The 20,452-nt window shown below is 43.0% G+C and overlaps 1 protein-coding gene across 1 annotated transcript in view; it reads right to left on the bottom strand.

Annotated features, from left to right (window-relative positions):
* Positions 1-971: 971 nt before the first annotated feature.
* Positions 972-20,452, bottom strand: part of gria3a (glutamate receptor, ionotropic, AMPA 3a) — a 53,160-nt gene continuing 33,679 nt past the window's right edge. Inside the window, exons 6-16 of the mRNA XM_068744524.1 lie at positions 19,388-19,441; positions 19,026-19,187; positions 18,581-18,748; positions 18,097-18,201; positions 16,705-16,812; positions 15,065-15,271; positions 13,781-14,154; positions 11,303-11,501; positions 6,630-6,877; positions 5,777-5,891; positions 972-1,217 (exon numbers count right to left, since the gene is read on the bottom strand). Of these exons, the coding sequence (XP_068600625.1) occupies positions 972-1,217; positions 5,777-5,891; positions 6,630-6,877; positions 11,303-11,501; positions 13,781-14,154; positions 15,065-15,271; positions 16,705-16,812; positions 18,097-18,201; positions 18,581-18,748; positions 19,026-19,187; positions 19,388-19,441 (1,986 nt within the window). The remainder of the gene's footprint in view (positions 1,218-5,776; positions 5,892-6,629; positions 6,878-11,302; positions 11,502-13,780; positions 14,155-15,064; positions 15,272-16,704; positions 16,813-18,096; positions 18,202-18,580; positions 18,749-19,025; positions 19,188-19,387; positions 19,442-20,452) is intronic.

The raw sequence follows: 20,452 nt of genomic DNA, 5'->3' as shown, positions 1-20,452 counted from the left end.
CTAAAGTGATTAAAAGCAGTCCTCATCTCAATTAAAAAATGGTCACATATATGATTTAGAGAAACAGACTCGACTGTATCTGGTGTCCAACAGGCTTTTTTTGCTTTTCTTTTTTTCAACATAACACCATCGAAGCAGTTTGGGATGACCACAAGTTTCATACAGTTGTTTTCTGCAGCAAAAACCAGGAACAAGGTTGTCACTTTATTTGATGCTTAACCCTATCGATTGATGCTTGTCCTAAACATTATGTAACTGAGAATAATAGCCTTATAGTAAAACAAGTAAATGACTTTACCACTAAATATAACATTTATCCCACTTAAGAGATTTCACCACAAAAAATATGTCTGTAAAGGATTCAAATGACTTAATAGGTACTCCAGGGTGGTTTGTAATGCAAATCATGGCTTTCTTCTTCATTATAATAGAAAACAACTGAAGTTACATCGTTTGTCGAATTGTCATGTGAAGAAAAGTTGCCCTAATTCCAAAGATTTTTTGTTTTTGTCCAAGTGAATAAAATTTTCTTTGCATTGCCATGATGCCAAAAATGCTCCTTAAGGCACTACAAGAGGCAATCCTCCTGTTTCCAGAAGCAAAAGTCCCGTTGTGTCGCTGCCCTCTGTTAGCGTGATGGGCCTCACAGCCCAGAATGAGCACTTGTTGACTTGTAGGCTTGAGTCCAAGCTGATGACAAAGAAGGTCGCCGCCTTCAGGACGCCGGCCTTGGGATGGCGGGGGGGGTCACACCCCGGCGGGAATCAACACACTTTTCATTTCTGCGGAGCCAAGAGATATGCAAAGACGACGATTCAATACAGTTGTGGGGTGGGGGGGGGGAACTCACTTGTATTCTCCAAACTAAGCAATGCATGCTGGGAAGTCAAATCCAAAGACTTTTCCATGTCAGAGCAGCTCATGATTAGAAATTCAGAGAAATTACCTGGAAACAATGAAGGACATACCCCCTAGATTTTGACGCTCTCTGTCCCGTACACGTTGTAGCCTTCACGATACGTGGCAAAATTCTGGCTGTTTGCTGGAGGGGCTGGCTTAAAGTTTTGGCCATTCTTTGCCAGCTTCAGTTTTTTGGTTTCTTGTCGTGACTTATAGCAGAACTCTATCAGAGCCACGGTCATTGCCAGGCCAAGCCCTCCGACCAGAATATAGAAGACTCCTGCCACGTTGCTCAGACTTAGTGCACTTGTCTTGTCCTGGGGGAGGTAGAGACCACCGTTAAGACTTCTTTCACTGGTGCCGTGAGGTTGACTTCAAACACGACAAGAACCCTACACTGCGTGTTCACTCTGTTGCTCTCGGCCTAAGCAATAACACTGAGGATGCTCTTAATAGTGTCTCTGGCATAGATGCAATATTAAGCCTACAAGTCTTCTACACTAGAGCAACTCTAACGCCAACTTCTCCTGTCAGGTTCTTTCTACGCTGACGAGCTGAATGTCTATCCTGGTTCATGGTCTCTTTACGAGCCCACATCTAGAGGAAGGTGGTCGTGGTCGTACAGGTCTACCCATTAAAGCCCTTGATCCACTATCGTAGCTGCTCAGCGTCAACACGTTGCATTTGTACAATCAACTGACAAGCTGTGGAGGGGCGAACGGAACCATTTTGCTGCTATTAAAAGCCAAACAGTTATATTGAAATGAATTTATGTGAGTTTTACCATTTGCATTCTGGCCCTGAGGGGTATTTGGGCTCCTAATGGCAGTAAATCCTACTTTTATATTTCAAAAAGGCCGTTATCTTGCTTGTATGCCTCTTTCCATTCATTCAAGACGTTGAAAACGGTTCCTTACTGTGATACTCCGTCTATATGAGACAAGGCTATTAAATACCATATGACCATTTTCTGCTCTGATGGCATTTAAAGGTCAGTTTGGACTTTGTCAGAATAAGGACACGTCGTGTCTGAGATAACATACAGCAGTCTGCATACAAATGATGAAGACCACCAATAAACTACATTTCAATAAAGGTTTGGGAGATTAAAAAAAAATAGCAGTATAATGGTTTCAATTCGATGACTTGACGTTTAAAAATCTGATGGCATGGATTAAAAAAAGAATCATGCTGCAATTTTATAAATCTGGAAATGTCTACATACGGCAGTGATGAAGTCGATGAATGAATTATGACCAGAGTGTAAACATGTTGGGACTATGTGTGAAGGCGCTTTTAATGCTTTTTTCCCACACGAGGGAAGCAGACGAGTGTTCAGAAGTCTTGATTAACATGTCGGGGAGGATGTGTGTTTTGGATGCTTGCAAATGAACAGTTGGGTCAAAATGAATTTTGCAATCAGTATAAAAAGACCTGCAGCGACTGACCTTACTTCCAGAGTCCTTGGTTCCACATTCACCCTTATCGTACCACCATTTGTTTTTCAGCTTGTCTAAGATGCCTTGCTCACTGAGTTTCAATACTGCAAGGTTTACAGGAGTTCTTCACGTGGGAAATAACATAAATAACATCATATTATGTTATTTTATGTTATTCAACTTTTTTTTTTATATATCTACTTTATACTGTGCAAAGCGATATAGTAGGGTCCTGGCCAACACATCACAGATAGCAAGCAACACTACAGTATGCATATGCTAGTATATATGCGACCTCTGATAATCCATGACTACCCGGGCATGCCAGACCCCCACCTATATCGCTTTGAGTAATCGGCACACACTGATCACAAGAAGAGAAGAGATTTGGACTTGCAGAATAAAAGCTGCTGTTGCAAAGCTTTAACAGAATGAGAGAGAACAGACAGCAATCGCTGAGGGAACATTTAGCAAAGTGGATCTAACAGGAACCCTTTTCTTGACTAACAGACAAAACACAGCTGTTCGGTTTCACTGGCAGTTATTTTAGGCTAATGTCTCACAAAATCACCCCTTTAAAGCACAGTAATGCAAATTTAGATCCTGCTTTAATAATAATCAGGACTACGGTGAGCTCCGTTTATCCGTTAGTGTAACCGCTGTTGACCTGCTAGATCAGGAATTGTGAACGTGAGGATCTCTGAATGAAACTCCTGATGAGAGGGGGGGTTTGTTCTGATAGACATTATGCTTGATTCCATCAACTGCTAGATTTCCAGCCTTATTTCCTTTCAGAAAAAGGTCAGCATTCAAAATCATACGTCATCAAATATATTGTATTCACCGCTGTCTTTCATGTACATCAAATAGAATGCAAACCACATTTTCTGATTGTTTGTAAAAGAAAGAAAAAAAAGACATGAAGAAGAAGAAGTCATGCATGATTTTCCTGTTCTCCAGTCAGAAAAGTGAAGTTATGATGTCAAAGCAATGAAGAATAACTGAGGCACAGCAGAGCAGGGAAGAATGAGAGGGTTTGAACCATTTTGGATTCATGCGTTCCTTCTTTATGAATTTAGATTTTACATACTGAGCTGAGCCGACTCTCAGACACACCACCAGGTGGCGCCACGGACTGTACAATGATGTACATAATTTCATCAACAGTCTTTATTTTTTATGTATAAAAGAAGTATCGGATCAGGACTCGGTATCGGTTCAAAATCAAATGACTCGGACTCGGAGTCAAAAAAAAACCTGATTGGGACATCCCTCGTTGTGTTGGTGAACAGCTCCACCTGTCAAAGAGTAAAGTCGTCTCAAACCTGATGGTGGCGTCCTCAGCTCCACGCAGTGAAGACAGACAAACAGTATGAACATGTGTCAAACGACGCCTTTTAACCTGGAGTCTATTTGATTGTCATCCATTCAAACTCATTGATTAAGTAAATGGCATGAACGGTTTACCTGGACACCTGTGAAATCTGGTGCAATGCAATGCAACCGCTAGTGCTATAAATCCTACATTTGGGAAGTATAATGTTCAGAGGTGTATTATTAAAGAGTTTGTCAAAAATATTGGTCGAAAGTGACGGACAGATGTCTTTAAGGTGACAGTTTGCGTCGCTTGGATCACGTTGTCCCTATAAACGTAACAAAAATAGTATTTATTATCGTCTTTGGTATATTGTTCAGGTGTCTCGATGTGTCTGTCCTGAGTGAGGGTCGACTTTCACACATCAAAACTTTACCCTTCAGTCTGTAAGCATAACAAAAAAAAAAGAAAAAAAACTCCCATGCAAAATACTGACCCTGGAAAACATAAACCACACGCTGTACGATGTCACCTTAACGTCATGCGGCTTAAACTGTAAATAATGTATTCAATCATCCAGCTACGATCGGTTAATAAAAACATGAAAATGACCTTTCTACAGCGTAAATATAAATTCTGATTTACGTGTCATTAATTTAACATGTTTTTTTCCAGCAGTAGTTACATACAATATATTTCCTTCTCATCCTTAACTTGCCCACTCATGCATTTCTGAAAGAGAAACAAGGACAAAGAAATGTGTCAGATGTGATAGTCTTGCGTTAGTAATCTCCTCTCTTTCTAACCAAGGGCTCGAGACAAATTGCCAGCGAGAGGAGACGGCTTTGTTGCGTTATCCCACCGCTAGTGTCAATGTCCTGCTTACTCAGGATTCCTTGACAATAACAGCGAAGTTTGCCTCGTCTCTTCTCTCACAATTTGCGGTGGTCATGATGCCGAGGAGCAGAGTCAAAGCTGGATCCACAGTCGGCCTATTAACGCCTGCTGGTGTGTGAAACACAGGATCAGGGGCCTCAGCTATGGATCGGCTTGATCAACCGATTTGAAAAAAATATGTTAAATTGTTTTTATTCATGTCGACTAATTTGAATTTGACATATTATTATTTACACTAGCCAGAATACAAATTTCATGACTCGTCTCTACATTTTAGCATGTCAAAGATAAAGAGGTCAGCGCTTTTATTAAACAATGTCACTGTCCTGTAATTCTCACAAGCGGCCACTAGTGGCTGCTGTTTAGCATAAGTCGCATCATATCAGGTCTCCTGTGTGCTTTCACAGAGGCTTTAGAATAATAGTCACTGTAAAATAAATGATTGCGAGCCGAATCAAATCTTCTGGTATAGATGAGGCCCCCGGTCATTTCTCACACTCGGCCACTTGCAGGGTTTACCAGGCCAGTGTGGCCGTGGATGGATGGACTTTGACTGGCCTTGATTTGAGACCAACCAAAGTTTTACTGTCAGTCTCAAGCCAAATTTGTGAAAGGATGTTTGGACAAAAAAAAGTTTGGACCATTAGTCATCACACTTTCATTAGAATTCTCACGTTTGCCTGCGATGCTTAGTCCCCTCAAGACAACGCTGTTCCCCGTGCCTGCCCTACTGCCCAGGGGGGGCAGATTGGAGAGTGCATATATTGTTCAACTTGGGGGGGGGGGGGGTTTGATAGTAGGATAAGATGTTAAGATCTTCCCTTAATCTTTCCTACCAGTGGTTTGAACGCCACACGTGATTTATGAAAAGCTTTTGCATTGGCCTGTAGATATAGAAAACAGAGAAACGCTGGCGTCCGCCTTTCATAACTACAGGCCAAAAACACAGGATTACTTTATCACAGATAAAAGATAACACTTTATACTCAGATGCCAAAACGTCTTCTTCTATCCTACTTCTGCACTTTGGTTTATCTCACATTATTGGGCTCCCCCCCCTCCCTCATCCATTAGTCAAGTAAAGGGTTCCCAGTTGATCACATTTGTATAATAAAAATACAAAAACATTATTAAAGATATTTGGGCCAGACATTACAGTCAGTGAGGACAGCCTTGCCGATTACTCTGTTCTAGGATACCCGACTTTGGTGACATTGAGGCTGACCTTAGAGTCACCTCCCCCGCTGCCGCACTCTCCCTTGTCGTACCACCATTTGTTTTTCAATTTGTCCAAGAGGCCTTGCTCATTCAGTTTTAACACTGCCAGGTTAACAGCATTTCTTGAAACGATAAAACATAACTTGTAAGAAAATGAACAGGTCCGTGAGAAATCTAATATAGAATATTAGTAAGAAGTAGTGATAAATATCAATGGTTCATATGGGAAGCACGGAAGGAACAAATTGGTAAAGAATTTCTCTGGTGTGGAAGGGTAAGAAGCATTTTTCTTTTTTTTTCTTTACAGCAAAGGAAATGTTAAATATTAGAGAGGTGGCATGGGGGGGGGCTGCATTGCTTGTAACTGAAGTGTGCGGGATGGGGACATCCTGTCATTGTTGAATCAGAAATAAGAACGTCTAGCATGCAGCTTAACATTCAGCACAACTGACTCGCATTTAAACTAGCAAAAACAAACATTTTGCAGTGTTGACTTTGAAGCAATACGAGAAGGCACCACAGAAACCAGGAGGGAGGGAGGAGGGGTGGGTGGGGCAAACAAGGTCGAGGACGGTGATGATGCAACATCGACATTCAAATGGATTTAATGAGTGGCTGGGATACCAAAAACCTTTAAGAGACAGACAGTAAGAGACAAAAAACCAGATAGATGGAACAGAACAGGACAGAAAATGAGTGTGTCGATTACACTGACAATACTCGTCACTCATTGATGCACTTTGAAGAAGAAGAAAAAACAAGAATTAGGGAGTGAGGAAGAAGAGAATGGCAAAGGGAGACATCAGGGTAGGTGGAATACTATAACAACATGGAGGACATTGTTATAATATCCCACCCACCTTAATGCAGAGCCTTTCGGTGTGGCCACGCCATAACCCTTAGAGTCGAGGTTGCCGCCCACTTTCATGGTGTCGCAGGGTTTCCGCTGCTCTATGTACTCATTCATAGTGGATTCGAGAAGAAAGGCAAACTTTCCTTTTGACTTTCGTACCCGGGAAACCCCGTCTTCTGTCGTTTTGGCAAACACCGTAGGCTCAGCTGATTTCATGTAAGACCACATTTTCTCATAAACTGCTATTTTGGAGCGCTGCATTTGAAGACACAGAGAGAGAGAGAAAACAGAAAGTCATGCATTTAATAAGACATAAACACCTGTGGAAATATTCCTTATGCGTGAATGTGGAGTGAAAGCGTTTCGACATTTCGAGGAGCAGCTGTATCAACCCCACAGCAACAGATCAAATGAGCAGATGTTCAAAATGTTGAACTGGCCCTTTAAAGTCACTCTGAAGCTTTAGCCGCTGCACTTCCCGACCATGCCTCGTCGCCGTCACCGATTGGGTTCAATCAGCAGTGCCATTGACTCCAACGTGTTTCTGCGTGTTGGAATACGCAGCGGTTTTACCCTTTAAATGTCCAAAGTGCAGCAGAGGCGGTCTGCCAGCAGCCTGATGTCTGACAAGCTGGCAGGTCAGCTGAAGCACAATGCAAACCATGTTTAGTATTAATACCTACAGAGAGATGCGACCCCCTCCTCCTCCCCCCCCCCCCTCTTCCTCCTCCATTTGTGCAGCAGGTCAGGGTTACAAGCAGGACCTCAGATTTAGTTACATCACATTATCTGTGTGAATGTGTGCAGTCACAAAGGTTTGTTGTGCAGCTTAATGATAAAACAGACTTTGGTATTGAATATAGTGTATATATATATATATATATATAACCACCTCATTGTACCTGGGACATGCTGTCAAATGTTTATGTGTTGATGGTTTGTCTTCAGAAGACCACATCTCTTGTAAATGTTGTGAGAGTTGAATAATGTTCTCTCTTCTCTGAAGCATCCATTGTTTTCCTTTTTGTTTCTCGGTGTGATGTTCAGCAGTAACCGGTGATAAATATTCATTTAGTCGCTGATAAGCCGCTGAGGCAGCAGGAGCGCAGAGCCCGGTGCTGCTATTTAGATGCGGATGCTGAAGTCATTACCATTTGAGGTTTTTGTGATTATTGTTAGTGTTCTTGGTGAGAAGCGAGATTTGCTGTCGCAGCTGTCAATCTATACTCTTCAGTATTTTCAGTCAAAGACGCACAAAGGAATGTGCAGTATTTACAGTATCTACAGTATCTACTGTAGCTACGGACGCATAGAAATAAAGAACCCGCAGCAAGCTGGGGTAACGAGGCATTCTGTTGGGTTTTGGGAAAGTTTTGGGAAAGTTTCCCTTTAAACTTGTGATTCGAGTTCATAGTCGCTCTGTCAAAGAGGAAAGAGAAGATTTATATGACGTTCACTATTATATAAGTTATAAACATTTCTCCTTTACAACACATATTGTTTTGGAATTGGATTTTTTGTTTCTTAATATTTCTTAATATTTTTAGGCATTGCATCATCAGGTTTTCAGTTACCCTTACCAACACTGCACAGTTGTGCAAATTCATGCATTTACGGTATTTGATATGGAGGAATGGAGTCTTTGATGCCGGTTTAATCCCGATTTCATGGTCGGTAGTTGCGTGAGTCAGTCCTACATCTGGCAGGTGAATTAAACTATGTCAGCTCAGCGGTGCTGTATAAATAATTCACTGCAGGAGTAATGGATTGTGGGCTCAGGCTGGTAAGTGAATCATTCTTGACATATGCACAATTTCAGTTCCGCCGAGTGTTCACACAAACACTCCTAACATGACAATAATAGCTGATGACAGGCTGGACCAATGGCGTGAACACAACCATTCCTTTCTGCGTTCGATGCGTGCTTGTCCGGAGGAGGTTGGCTGCTTGTCCCCAATCAGCAGTCAATAAACCGCTAAATCACGATAACCTCCTAGCTGATAAGTGAGTTTGTTTTAACCGTTCCTTTATCCATTCTGGAATGAAACTGGTCTAAACCCATCATCTTCCAGCTCCACCAGTCCATCCCTCAGCCGCCGAGCGAAGGGTTGATCGCGAGTCACTCTTTGTGGATCCGTCACGCTCTGTCACGTGCCAACGCTTTGTTGTTATATTGTTATCTGCATTCAGCTGTTAATTACATGCATCATGAAGTTTGTCATTAAAACTCATTTACTGCATGTTCATGATCAGCAGAACCAAATTAATAAAGTGGCCGAGAAGCCGTGACCTGCATGAACGATCGTCTCCACAGGCGGCGTAATGAATGTAAATTACCCACAGCTCCCTCTTTGGAATGGAACATTAACCCTGTTTTTCCCACTTTGAATTATATTATATTAGTATTTTTTAACTCACTTTAACAGTTGCGTTTTGACGACAGGATTATGGTTGCTCTAACCCGATAATGAACTCACTCATGAACTTTTCCTCTTAACGGAAAACAAATTGGCTTTTTGTGTGGAAAGGGAAATTTGTAAACAATATAAATCCAAGAAACTCAATTTAGTCTCTCATCTGTTGTCTTTCCCTGCAGCCATAGCGACAGAGCTCTTAATATGAAATGCTTCTCCAACCCCTCGATGCCATTTCAACTATGAATATATCTCAGTTATCGAATGAAAGTCGACCAGATCCCTGAATTCTGCTGCCGTCTCTTCCTGCTTCTCTCATTTCCTACAGAAAGACAACTCTTGCCTAAACAATCACATTTTCTATAGTGTAACCGGATGGGATGTAATTAGGCAGGCAGGTGTGGGAGGGAGCACCTGTGGCCCATTTACCACTGATTGGGGGGGGGCGTATATAGGTGCTTCCCCTCCCTCGTTCCTGTCTTTGTGTTTTCCCCGTCAAAGGCAGGTTGGCCGTAGACTGTCGCTGCCTTGTCGCTCCTTTTCTTTTGTTTGTAGAGTGTTTTTAAGGACGTTTTTAGAGTGTTAAATAAATATCTTGAATTGTTGAATGCCGTGCTGGTCGTCACTGTGAGCGGACCTGTGGGTGGGGAAACCTGCTAAAACGAGCTGGGGACCAAAGGAACACAAACTAGATCTTTAGGTTGAAAGTCCTGAAGTGGCGTTGTTGGCAACAATCGTCTAGCCCCGTATGCCCAACGCCACAATAGCTTTAGGAAATGTTGGCGACGCTGCGCCCCAAATGAACTCCCTACTTTAAGTCCTCAGCTCAGTTTGGCAGCGCAGACGATGCGGCTCATGCCTTCATGCATGAGTTTGGTCCCAGAAATGTTGCACGTGCCCCCCGACCCCCCCCCCCCCCCCCCCCCCCCCCATCCCAGCTAAAGCATTCCTGTTTGGGCTGATTCTTCTCTCCTGCTTGCAGTGAGAAGAAATCCGAGCAGATCTATCCAAACCAAACAGACAGAATCATGCTGTTCAGCCATTTCTGCATTTCACACGTTCACAAAAGCTGTCAGTAATTGTCAGGAGAGACGGTACGATTGGAGGTTTTAGAACTCCTTATGGACTGAGGCACCAACTCCCCGTGCCTTCCTGTTTATTTCCAAATCCAAGACAGTCCTGGGTACATATTTATCAAATGTCTCATGCTTAATTGGAGGAAACACACCAAGAGACCAACTAGGACCAAAAATAAACAGAGCTCAGAGTCAGACACTGCATAAGACTGACATTTCCATTTCTGTAGAATAGTGCGTCGCATTTCGGATCACAGTTTTGTGACAGAAGCCCACAAATTTGGATGTTTTTTTTTTTTTAAGCCGAGACAGACGAAGCCGGATAATCGCACTGAACTGTCTGCTCATTTCACTTAATTCCTGAGGAAGCACTGACTGGTTCAGACGTGGGCGGAGGCGTATTTATACTTCCAAATGACTTACCCACTAAAGGACCTGCAGAATCCTTTCACCTACTTCCTTCCATGTTTGACATTAACTGGCCACGTGTTTTTCAGACTGCATTTTTTTTTTTGGATCAGGAGACATTTATGCACTGTACGTCCTCGATGAGTGCATCTGTGCCCTTGTTCTGGCAGCACGTTTGAATATTCGAGATAGTGGAGGCACAGAGGGGATAATTAAAGTTCGCTTTATGACTCTGCTGTTGGTTAGATGAGGGGACATAATTGTCCTGGTTTGCATAGCAGATTTATTTCAGTGACCAGAGTGTCACACTGAAAAAAAAACCAACTAAAAAAGAACTTTTGACTTTGATGAAGAGAAGTAAAGTTAATTCTGGTGATGAAATGGACGTGTCGACAGGCGCGTCCTCCTCACGAACGAAACATCTCAGCCGTCCATCGTGAAGTGGCGTCTTTTAAACTACTAGTGGGACAAATGCAGCTTTAATCAGTTTTCTCTCTCAAAAACACTTAATTCCTTTTTCATAAATCACTGAGTTACACCTTCTTATGATGCACTGCATTAATCACTTTTTTTTTTTTTTTTGCACTCCATTAATCACATGTACGGTAGCTCTATCAGGGGGGGGGGGGGGCAGACTTTCTATTATTGATTATTCATTAAATGTATTACCTGGCTGGCAGTAAATCAAAACTGAGAACAAAGCTCCAAATACTAACACCTGTCAGAGCTGTTGTTGTTCTTACACGTGTGTGATGACAGCATGGAAGGTTTGGGAGACTCACCCTGAAGAACTCCTTTGTGGAGCCTGAGTCTAACGTCCCGTAGGCAATCTCTGTCTGCTTGGCCAGGTCCTCGGCGCCCTCGATCGGAGACACCATCCTCTCCACGGTGAGGAAGGCGGCCAGGTTAGCCGTGTAGGAAGAAATGATGATGAGGGTGAAGAACCACCACACTCCCCCAACGATACGCCCTGACAGAGACCTGAAAGGAGGGAGCAGAGCAGACGGGGGTGGGGAGCATTCTCCTTGGTGTCCGCTGCGCTTGGCATGCTATCGGCTCAGAAGCACCCGCTCTCAATCTGGTGAATTTTATACTCATTTTTATCAGTTAAGATGCTATCTGCATTTTCCCTGGATCTGCGTGCTAACTCATATTTGCATAATTTCATGTAAATGAGGAGTCATTAACTCAATGTGGCTGCCTTTACAGCTGATTAATTCTTTGAAAGTAATAACAGGCCCCATTAATTTAATATAGCTGTGTCCACATGCTTTCTGGAGCCGATCCATACAGAAATGCTCATCCAGCGGCAGCCGGAACTCATCAGCCCGCAGGATCATGTCAGACGTGTGATGATCACAGATGTCTCTCCAAGAACGCTCAGGTTCATTCCAGGGAAGCCGGGCTTGACAATCTATCACGCTGAGGATATTTCTTTGTCTCCCTTGATTTGTACCAAAGAGGACAAATCAGAAGTTATAGAACCGTGTCTGCTTATTGAAGTCAGGTGTGATGCTCCATCACAAAGTTACTCCCATCCTGTTCACTGGTCCTGAACCAGTGTCTCAGCGTTTCCCTGAGATTAAAGCAGCACAGCTCCGGGTTCATGAATCTGAATCTGACTGCTCTCGTCTCCGCCGCCCGTCCCCAACTTGCACAATCACACACATATTCCACTGAATGTGCTGCTCTCGGAGGATCTTGGGCTCTCATTGAGGATCCATTTGCTCAGCTTCATTTCACCGCAAATGTACTGCTTGAAACCCCTTGCCCCCCCCCCCCCTGCAGTATTGTTTTCAAAGCTTTTTTTATGTAATCGTGATATCCTAGTGTAACCGGATGGGATGTAATTAGGCAGGCAGGTGTGTGTGCCACTGATTGGGGGGGGGCGTATATAGGTGCTTCCCTTCCCTCATTCCTGTCTTTGTGTTTTCCCCGTCGAGGGCAGGTTGGCCGTAGACTGTCACTGCCTTGTCTCTCCTTTTCATTTGTTAGTTTTGTTTGTAGAGTGTTTTTAAGGACGTTTTTAAGGTGTTAAATAAATATTTTGAATTGTTGAATGCCGTGCTGGTTTTCACTGTGAGCGGACCTGTGGTTGGGGAAACCCGCTAAAACGAGCTGGGGACCAAAGGAACAAAAAAATAGATCTTTAGGTTGCAAGTCCTAAAGTGGCGTTGTCGGCAAAGGTCGGACCGTTTGGCCCCATATCCCCAACACCACACTAGTGACACCTTCAAGACGATTATTATGTCGTTCTGATTTAAACCCAACAATATATCATGACTCCAAACTCCAGAGATCTGCTGGAGGTATCAGGGATACATTTCAAAAATGCTCGTGTTACCACTTTCACTCAAAAACTATAAAATGTTGGAGGTAAAGTACAACACCCCCCCGGCACTCATTCACAAACTATAAACTCTGTCATCAAACTCAAGACCTGAGAAGATGTTAAAAGACTAACTGAAGAAATTCAAAGCGCTCATTCATCTTCACTCTTTGGGGCTTTTGTTTCTCTTACTAAATGATCATGCATATTCCCTAGCGGTCTTGCTAAATGTGGTATTATTGATTGGATTAAGTTCACTCCTATCCCTCAGCTGTTGCTTCCTAGTGAAACAAATGACTTTTACTAAAAGTCTCGCTTCTTAAAACCAACATTTCCCCCACCATCAATCATTCCATTATCTGCCTGAAGCAACTGAATCTTTCACATTTCTTTTTTCACAGCTTCAAGAAAAGATGATGCCACAGCACACCAGTGATGAGTAAAGGCATGGATGGATGAAAAGAGGGTATGACCATCTAACTGGGGGAAATCATGATGCAGCTAGAGCAATGACGGTGGATTTTCTGCACAAAATACATTATATGGACCAAGTCGAAGACCGTAAAATGGAACATGCAGCAAAAACACGGTAGCTCTCCAAGAGTCGAAATGAGGTCAAGCAGCTACTTTGAATGAGACGTAATGACCCCTGTGCATTTTACAGCTCTTGGCATGGTGAATATAAGTTATTTTGTGGATGCAAAGCATCACTGCCAGCGTGCGGCTTCAAAACAATTGAGCAGAATGAGGTGTCAGGGATGGGAAGAATGTGCTGTGAAAGTGGAGTGTGAGCTTTGCTGGATGGCAACAATAGAGAAGCTGAAAATAACCTACATGCACCATGGCGGGGAGACAATGTGTATACAGGACTATAAAATGCAGAGAGATGATGACAGTTGAGAGGTGATGGATAGGGAACAAAACAACCAACCTTGGTGAGATATCGCATCCTTGCTGCATGAAGGCGCCCAGCGAGAACCACAAGCTATTAAAAATCCCAAAGTCGTTCGGAGGGTCGGGGGGGCTCTGAGGGTCTTTGATCTCATCGTTCTCATCCAGATGCCACTCATAAGGGCTGAAACGGCTCACCAGGAAGAGCACCACACTCACGCCAATGTAAGCAAAGACTATACACATCCAGATTTCATAGGCGAGAGGGTCCAGGAAGGAAAACACCCCTGGCTTGGACTTCTGAGGCTTCTTAATCATTATAGAGATGCCCAAGCTCATGAAGGGCTTGGAGAAGTCTATCACTTCCTCCCGCACCAGCGTTATAGTCAGAGGAGCCACGGCTATGTCAGCTCTCTGGAAGAATAGAGACAAGCACACTGAGAGTTACTCTTCCAGAAGCAACCGTAAATAATCAGTGTCACTTATTGATTCAAAGTCAAAGCATGGCTATATAAAAATGACACAGCCTGTCTGGTATTCTCGTGTTAATGGGATGCCCTTCGTTTTGTTACAAGTGAGTTCACTGAGTGAGCACATCGGGCGCGGGGAAATGCAACGCCTCAGAATATACCGAACGCCAGACATGCATTAAAGGCTGCATGAGGGACTCTGCCATTTGGAAATGAGTCACTCAGTATTTGCGTTGGCTCATGCCTTTGTCTTCATCCAAATCTCCTCCGTGAATCGAGCAGAGGGTTGGAAAACAGAGGTGGAGGAGCTTTTTTAAGCGGACCGTGAAACAGCCCTGGATCCTCTGCAAAGCATGACAAGCTCATCAAACAGCATCTCGCTGTGGTGGCAACCAAACGCACGGGAGAGCCAAAGCGAACTTAAAGATGTGTAAATATGTAACGCAGAGGGATTCATTGCGGTCATAAAGTCTGGATGAGGCCTCAAACTCAAACAGATGTTCAGTATTCATTCATGGGTGAGTTGATTTACATCTGAATTGTCTGAAACGTTACGCAAACAGCTGTTGAGGTCAAATCAAAGATCCAAATCATCAGAATTACAATCTTTTTTTTTTTTTTAAACCAGATGCTTTTTAACATGGCTGATTACCTGAATCTTTGATTTAGCAGGTATAAACTGCTGCCAAATATGATGAAATCTAATACGTCATGTTAATTTTCAGTGTAAACTTGCAGCATAATTCCCTATGCAACAATATTTTGGAACAAATCAGGGGGGTTACATACAAAAAAAGGAATAAATTAATTCCTTTACCCCCCCCCCCCAAATGCATGGACACACTGGCACTTACCCCGTAAACCAGCTCGCCCACCATCCCGTTCCATGTCTTGGTCTCCGGATCTCTTGCTCCATACTTCCCATCAGGAACTACCGAGAGCTTATATTTTATCCCCACATGTTTTGCAATCTCAGAAGCTAAATCGACACAGTAGCCTTCATATCTGTCATTCCCATCCATCTGCATATAGTTTTTCTTGTACATCACATACGGAGCTTCCTGTTAATTAGACATAATTGTCAAGAAAGAACATGTTAACAGTGGCGAGACCTGATGGGTCATACAAGGCCTTGACTTGTTGTAGCATGCATGCATGCAGGGGTGGGTGGGAAACAATCAGACATAGGGGACAAAAACAGCAAAGGTTAAAATGATCTACAAAGCATATACATTTAGTTGGGGACTAAAACGGGCCGCTGCAGGATTAAAGGCCGACTAGAACAGCCGGGGGCGTTGAGCGCCTAGCACATATACATGAGACAAATCTGAACAAATGGGCAATAGGCGGGGGTTGCATATGATTTGCATCAGTGTGGCACAAAGAGGAGGATGACAAGATGAATGGAGCACTTTTCCAGTTCATAAAGTAATCGTCAGCGACAACATGGAGATAAAAAACATCAAACACATGGAGTTAATTCAGTCCCTAAACGAATATTAAGTGCAACAATTTTCATTTTCATCCACATTCACTGCTAGAACCTCGTCTTCCCGTCTACGGTAAGGTACGACTTAAAACTAAGACTAAATGAAAGAGTCACATCCCTCTAATAACAGGATGGCCTTTCATTAAAATTATATTAAATATGACATTTTAAAGTCATGCAATGTAAGAAAAGAAAAATGATGTTAATGACATGAGTCTAGCTAAAATAATAGATGTCCTCATTCAAACCAGAGGCATGGCTGACAGTGAGGAGAGAATGCCTATGTCGTCCCTTCCTCACTCTGAAGGTCGTAATTCCTGTCTGTTCATGAGGTTCAAGTTTTTCTTGAAATGAGGATGTGTGATTTTAAATTCTGAATTTGCCTAAGATGCAAGCATAATAGGCAAAGTCAGAAGAAAGGAGAGGCCGTGGTTTTAAATGTAAGATAAGGCGCACCTTATCTTACATTTAAAATAGCTGATGATGAAATTAATGCCTTTAACTAATCTAACTGACACTGTCTCCAACCCTGAGCCCGATATACTGGGAGCACTGGTTCAGAGATGCATTATACGTAAATTGGGTGTAAATTTGAACAAGGGATAAACAGCCCGAAGTGGCCACCTTCAGGCGTTTATGTTCTCGTGTGCAGCCGGTGTGTCGCTGACGCTTTACTCAATGAGAGGGAAACACGTTTACTTACGTATGCAGGCAACGTGAGAACGATGGCGTTTGTCTACAGTTATCGTTACCAAAGCCGTTATTGTGACGTCACTACTACAACAGCCCACCATGATATAACAAAACCAAAATGCTTTAGCACCCACACGGATACAGTTGAAACACTCTTTGTGAATCGACTGTTTCAACATGTAGTGAGTGGATGGAAAGCAACTCAAAACAAAATAATTCTACCCGCCCAGGACAGATTGCAACAAAGGACACCTTGACCTTGAGTGGCAGAAATCTTAAGGTGAAACACTTAAAACCTGCTTGAGAGTGTACCATAATAGTAGTGACCACAATTGTTCGGTTTTCCACAGAAGAGGACTCGTTGGTGACCTGCTGATCCATAATATATACAAATTTTTCAAACTCATTCCAGTAGCCGATCTGAAAACAAGACAGAGATACACAGTTATTGCAGGATGCACAGAGACATTTTTTTTTTTTTTTTTACAGTAAGTACGTCCGAGTCGGTCGGCTTGATCTGCGTAGCATCAGATTCTAGTGAAAGCTTCTACTGTTGTGGTACTTCTCACTTCACCTCACTATTTATGGAATTCTCTCACATAAGAAGAAAATAGCAACAATAAAGCATTTGAAGACTGGCAAAAATGAATAATAATTGATTTTGCATAAAGTACAAACGGCATCAGACAGACACTGTTCAGTGTAATAAGCCTGAGAACTACAGGGCGTTCAGTGAAAACGACGTTGGCGTCTCCCACTTCTGGTAGGGGGACGCACAGTCGTCTCACTACGACGTTGCATCCGTGAGCTGCTGCAGTGAATGCAGACGTTGCAGGGCAGTTTAATTTTAGATGCAGCTTTTGTGGAGGCATTTTCATATTTGTGGGTCAAAGAATGAACAAAACCCACAGCAGTGCGTGTGTGCTGTGTCTGTTTTTAGCTCTAGCCTGTCATGTCAGAACAGAGCACTCTGGGAGCAGACATCGGTCGCTGCCGGCTCACACTATCCTGAGAGAAGAGAATGAAACTGTCCAGTTGAAAGTAAATAATCCCCCCCCCCCCCCCCCCTAAATATTTTATTGTATGGGAAACTTGGGGTGTAAGTCAGAAGCGGATTTTTAGCCTAAATGAGAATGTTTCAGCTTGACATCGGAGGAAATTACGAGGTAACACAAATTCAAACCAGCGTATCTTTTTCTGAGGGGGTGCAATTCTACCTCCGTGTGTATCTCTAAGCAGGCAAAAGGAAAGCAGAGCCGTTCCTTGTCCTAGAAAAAATACACAGACATTCCATTTCTAAAGTGGAACTGCAGCCAATTATTATTTTTTGGAACGAGAATAAAGGACGTGTCTTTTACCAAGCAGATCACTGCAGCTTAAAAAGGACAACCGAAACGGAAAACTTTCAGTTTCGTTCCTCGAGGACAAAGCTGAAAAATGAACTCCCAAAAGTCACATTTAGATAAGCATACTCAAAAAAATATTTACTACTTATAGTCTTGCAAAGAAAACACACACATTTCACGTTGCTTGTTGCTGGCTGCCTGAACTCCATAAGCATTTTCCTGAAAATATATTTTCATTACGAGGGATTTCCAAAGTTACACATTTGATATCTTTGCCATATGCTAATACTGATGAGAGTATTTGATTCAGAATCAATTAAATGATGTCAGACATTTCCATGGCTTTGTGCTCACTCACCCTCCTCGGGCCTCCAGACTTCATTTCATACACATCGATTGTGTAATTTGCTCGTCGGCCAAACGTGTCAAACTGGATGTTTCCTGACATGCCTTGCACTTGAACCTGCCAGCCACAAAAAAAACGCATGACAACACCATGACCAGCACCAATACATTTTGATTTGTAGCATCTCAAGTTCTCTCTGAGGCATTTTTTTTTGTCCAGGAAATTTGTGAATTTCCTATTTCCAATAGAATACCTTTTCATGCAAGGTATTTTTTGCACCAACGGGAATGAAATTGTAAAACTGTCCAAAGAGGTAAGAAGTAGGTTTTAAAAATGATATAGATATAGATAGATATGCCAGGAGGAGGACTTTGCAATTGTAGTTGGTTACCATGGAGATATCGTTCCGATTGAGGAGTGAGATACAAGAAATTGAATTCTAGATAAAACAACAAGAGCAGAGCTGGTTACAGAGACAGTGAACGCCCTCCCCCACCATTTTCAGTGCTCTCTCTATGTCAATGCCTTGGCTCCAGGGCACAGCAGGGTTGGCGAGGCAGTCGCCTGCACTCCCCCTGCGAGACACGTCCACGCGCTGACGCCGCAGGTACCGGAACGCCTCCACCATCACCAGGATGGCGTCATGGGTCAGTGCCGATGTGTACTGAAAGACAACACGCAGTGACACGCCACTGACATTATGCAAGCCCAACACTTCGATGCTATCAGTGAAGGTTATTAAGTCTGCAGCAGTGGCCGAGGCACGGAGAGCAATTCTGCTGAGGAAAAAGCATCACGTGATACGAAGCAAATGCAAACAGGGAACATTGAAAAAGTTCAAGCTGACTTATGCTCTCTGGATTCAGCAGAGAATGAAGCTTAAAACTTGGAGGGAGGAAGATGTTAAATGAAATGTAACTGCAGCAACTGAGCTCGCTGACCTTCAGCGGAGTGTTTCTGGCTTCTGGAAATTCTCTTTCATCCAGACGCTCCCAGCGTTGGAGGAACTGCTGCACGATGGAGCTGTCTGGGCTGATGATATGGAAGCCTGTGATGTTGGCCCCACCAGAGAAGACCCTGTCCAGGCTCATGTTGGAAAAACCCTGAGGGCAAAAAGGTAGCGGTGGCAGGTAGTGGAGCAGTTGATCGTTATCTACACAGAATAAAATTGATTTAGTTTGGCCCTCATTAAGTTGTTTTAAAATCTTTTCGTTCTTGTGCTTAGCCGTCAGTCAGTAAATATTAAACATTTTGAGTGCTGCATTTCTTCTCACTGCATTGCATCACACTGTGCTGCTCTTACCAGGTTGGCGAGTATATAGTGGTATCCTCTGCTGTTTTTCCCCGAGATCACCATCTACAAATCACAGGAGTGAGTTACATCTCATAACCCCGAGAACATTCAGAGGGCTGAGATTCAGGAATGGCAAATACCTTCATTTTCATAGCACGGTGCAGTCGACAGAGCGAAAGGGACGTTTTAGGGCAACATTTGGGACGCATTCAAACACAATTGTACATGTGTGTGCTTTTATGACACACAGAGAGAGGGGAGGAACTGTAATTGCAGCGCTTGTTCCTTTCCATTAACTTCAACATGTAAAAGAAGGTCAAGGCTCCTGCAAATCTCTCTCTCTTTCCCTCTCTCTCCCCCCCAGCTGCCCTAGCTCCACATCTAGCATCCTCCTGTGCCGCTGTTTCAGTAATACAGTAGATTTAATACAGTAGATTAAACCCAAAACGTTGAACAGCACCTGTCTGAGTAAGCAGAACCAGCAAGAACTGCACTTACTGATTTCTTTCAACTTCTCCCTCTCTCTTCCACTCACTGGCTTCCTCTCTCTCTCTCCTCGCTTCTGATTCTCCATCACCGGGTATGAAGCTTCAAAAAAGACACTGTGGGGGTGGATGGTTGTTTTTTTTTTTCCTGTCTTTTCACTTTCTGCACGCCTACACAGTTTTGATAAGTATACTCAGGCACAGAAATCAGTTCAATGTCCAGAGTGGTACTGAAAACATGTAGGAGAGATTTTATGAAGAACTTGAATATGGATGAGAAAATTTACACTGAAAACAAGAGAAGGATCCCTTTGATTTAATTCCAGTGCTATTTCTATATTTTATTTCCAGGTCTGACGTACTTTTATATACATTTCTCATGCAGTTTCACACCTGTGCAATTCAAAACCCGCCTCTTCTTTCACACCTACTGGTTGTCTCTAGAGATGGAGCGTCCTTGGCATGTCAAGGTTGAGCCTGCGATTGCCACACTCGCTGAGATATTCCAAACAATGAATCGAATTACCTTCTATAGAAATGCAAAATGATTTTATTGTGTCTCACATTTCCCATCGACTCTGAATGCCCC

This window comes from Brachionichthys hirsutus, chromosome 10 (genome assembly GCF_040956055.1).
Source record: "Brachionichthys hirsutus isolate HB-005 chromosome 10, CSIRO-AGI_Bhir_v1, whole genome shotgun sequence".
NCBI lineage: Eukaryota > Metazoa > Chordata > Actinopteri > Lophiiformes > Brachionichthyidae > Brachionichthys > Brachionichthys hirsutus.
This window is presented reverse-complemented; position numbering and strand designations above follow the sequence as displayed.